The sequence below is a fragment of the Vombatus ursinus genome, unplaced genomic scaffold, assembly GCF_900497805.2.
Source record: "Vombatus ursinus unplaced genomic scaffold, bare-nosed wombat genome assembly UNPS02014859.1, whole genome shotgun sequence".
Classification (NCBI taxonomy): Eukaryota; Metazoa; Chordata; class Mammalia; order Diprotodontia; family Vombatidae; genus Vombatus; species Vombatus ursinus.
In genome coordinates this window covers 2,909,089-2,912,491 of record NW_020954637.1, presented here as the reverse complement: position 1 = coordinate 2,912,491, position 3,403 = coordinate 2,909,089, and the positions used below count along the sequence as shown (strand labels likewise).

At 49.3% G+C, this 3,403-nt stretch overlaps 1 protein-coding gene across 2 annotated transcripts in view; it reads left to right on the top strand.

The window, feature by feature from the left end:
* The window catches only part of EPHA8 (EPH receptor A8), a 45,420-nt gene that overhangs the window by 30,419 nt on the left and 11,598 nt on the right, over window positions 1-3,403 (top strand). For both annotated transcript variants that reach the window (XM_027841487.1, XM_027841486.1), the window contains exons 4-7: window positions 402-557; window positions 1,198-1,533; window positions 2,245-2,369; window positions 2,476-2,638. In XM_027841487.1, coding sequence (XP_027697288.1) covers window positions 402-557; window positions 1,198-1,533; window positions 2,245-2,369; window positions 2,476-2,638 — 780 coding nt within the window. The remainder of the gene's footprint in view (window positions 1-401; window positions 558-1,197; window positions 1,534-2,244; window positions 2,370-2,475; window positions 2,639-3,403) is intronic.

The following is a 3,403-nucleotide window of genomic DNA, read 5'->3' as shown; positions in this document are numbered from 1 at the left end:
AGTCTTCTCATACTTCCCTGTATTCATCATAGATCATATTCTTTCTTTTGACTCAGTAATATCCCATCCTTCATGTACCTCCATGTCTAGTAGTCTGTGTTCTAACCTCATTTTCGGTTTTGACCTTCTTGTTCTGATGACTCTTCCAGGTCTCACACTCCATTCAAATGTCTTCCCCCACCCCAGCTCTGAACATTTTGTGTTCCAATGTCCCTTATAGCTCTAATATTCTGTTTTTTAATACTGTAAACTCCTGGGAAGAGGAGATTTCCATTCAGACAGTGTCAGTAAGAGTTGGTCATTCTTGAAGGACCACTTTGGATGTCCATTAGCCAAGAAGGTTTTTCTGTCGCATAAGACAACACCACTCACTCTATCTTCATCTCTTTCTTCCTCTGCAGCCTGTGAACTGGGGACTTACAAGTCAGCTCCAGGGGACCAGCTGTGTGCTAGGTGCCCCTTACACAGTCACGCATCTACACCTGCAGCCCAGACCTGCCACTGTGACCTCAGCTATTACCGAGCGGCCCTTGACCCACCATCTGCAGCCTGTACTCGTGAGTACCCCTTCCACTTGGGGTGGAAGGTGACGCCAATCTGTCTAGGGCACACAAGACCTCTTTCCTCCTGTTGGCCAGCCGTGATAACCAAGCCCTGCAGACCCACTGTCTTGGTCATTCAACCTTCAGGCATGAAGTTAAATTTCATTCAATAAGCATTCATTAAGTACCTACCATTATGGTCATGAGGGGGAGGTACAAAATTTGGACAGCATATGGTCTTTCGCCCTCATGTTACTTATGGTCTAGTGAGGGAATATGATATAAATAAGTAGAATGTGAAAGAAAGAAAGCCTTGTGGGTGTGGGTCAGGCCTCTGGGATCTTCTCACTTAGTCCAAAAGCCGTGTTACAGTGGCCTGTAATGACAATTTCACAGAACGTAAGCATTGGCAATACTGTCTCTTTGGGCAGGGAAAGAGAAGAAAGCTAGGTTAGACGTTATGGATGAGATGTACTCTCTGCACTTAGGGTTCTCCAGTCTGCTAGGGGAGACACAGTCCATGCCCCCAGTGAGCTCTCTAGGTGCTGGGGAAGTCTGAGACAGAACCAGATGAACATACCCAAATTCACCATAGAAACCAAGCCACAACCAGAACTATAGCTGGGGCCTGGGGCTGGGTCTCTCTACTCCCTAGGGCCTCCCTCTGCCCCCGTGAACCTGATCTCCAGTGTGAATGGGACCTCTGTGACCCTGGAGTGGGACCCTCCCCTGGACAAGGGAGGCCGCAGTGACATCACTTACAACGCCATCTGCCGCCGCTGCTCCTGGGACCAGGGCCACTGTGAGACCTGTGGCAGTGGCACCCGGTTTGTGCCCCAGCAGATGAACCTGGTGCAGACGGCCCTGACGGTAGCCAACCTCCTCGCCCACGTGAACTATACCTTCTGGATCGAGGCCATCAACGGTGTGTCTGACCTCAGTCTAGAGCCCCGACGAGCCGCCTCCGTCAACATCACCACGAACCAGGCAGGTAGGAGGAGCATAGGGGGCCCCATTCCCCGGGGAGTTTGGGAGCTCCTAAGATGGGCTAGATACTGAGCAAGCAACAGAGGGGTCCTCTGAAATGGCAGCTTGATGGGCAGCCGCGGGGCATTTGGTCACTTGGCCTAGTTTTACAAGAGGAAGGGTAAGAGAATTGAAATAGCAGTGATCTCGAAACGTAGTCATGGACGTAGAAGAGACCTTAAATTATAATTATCAAAGTTGGATGAGACCTTAGAACATACAATGTTAGAGCTGGTAGGGAACTTGGTACATAGAATGTTAGAGTTAGGAGGATGCTTAAAACGCAGGACGTCAGATCTGGGAGGCAGCTCAGAACATAGAATGCTAAACCTGGGAGGGGCCTTAGAACAGAATGTCAGAGCTGGGAGGGCCCATAGAACATAGAATGTCAGAGCTGGGAGGAGTGTTGGAGCACCAAATGTCAGAGCTGTAAGAATACCTTAGGTTATAAACTAGGATCTTCAAGACTTTCCATTCCATCCCCTACAGACTCACAGGTAAGGGCATTGAGACCCAGATAAAAGTGACTGACCCAAGTTCACACTCCAGAGCTAGGATTACACCTCAGGGTGGGGGTGGGGAGAAGGAGTTTGCACAGGCAGGAAACAGGACTCCAGAAAGGGGAGGGACAGTCAAGTGATGCCTTTCTAACACCCCATGGCTTTGGCCCTTCCAGCCCCGTCCCAAGTGGTGGCGATCCGCCAGGAGCGAGCCGGGCAGACCAGCGTCACACTACTGTGGCAAGAACCAGCCCAACCTAATGGGATCATACTAGAGTATGAAATTAAGTACTACGAGAAGGTGAAGACAGTAAGGCTGGTGCAGAGACAGAGGGTGATGGGCTTGGACATAGAGGGAGCTGGGCAGGTCCAGTCTCCTGAGCTCCTTTCTCCCTCTAATCTCCCAGGACAAGGAGATGCAAAGTTACTCCACCCTCAAGGCCACAACCACCAGGGCAACTGTCTCTGGGCTGAAGCCTGGCACCCACTACGTGTTCCAGGTGCGAGCCCGCACTTCAGCGGGCTGTGGCCGCTTTAGCCCAGCCATGGAAGTGGAGACTGGAAAACCAAGTGAGTGTAGGATGGGAGGGATCGAGGGGAGAGGCCGTGGCCGGCCCACGGCCAGCCAAAGGGTCTCTGAGTCATAGCCTTATGCCCTCTTGGGACTGAGAAGGGACCTTAAAACATAAAATTTCAGAGTCAGAAGGGACATGATGGAGCAAGAAGGGACCAGAGAATGTTTACAGTAGAAGGAAACCCAGAACATAAAGCGTAAATGACAATTGCTAACTTATAATATGGTGCTTTACCTACATATTCTACATATATTTGACATACAACCCTATAAGATTGATGTCATTATATCAATTTAAAGATGGGGAAACTGAGGCCAACAGAAGTTAAATGACTTGCCCAGGATCTCCCAAATATTAAGTATGAGGCAGGATTTGAACTCATGACTTCCTGATTTTGAGTCTTGCCCTCTATTCATTATGCCAGATGAACAGTTACAGCTGGGAGGAGTCTTAGAACATAGAATGAAGAATAGAGAATGTTAGAGCTAGAAAGGACCATAGCCCATAGAATGTCAGAGGTAGGAAGGACCTCAGAACATAGAATGTCACAGCAAGGAGGAACCATAGAACATAGAATGTTACACCAAGGAGACCATAGACCATAGAATGTTAGGTCTGGGAGGGACCTTAGAACACAAAACGTCAGAGCTGGGAGAGATTTTAGAACACAGAATGTCAGAGATGGAGGAGCCTTAGAACAGAGAATGTCAGACCTGGGAGGGTCCTTAGAACACAGAATATGAAAGCTGAGAGGGACCTT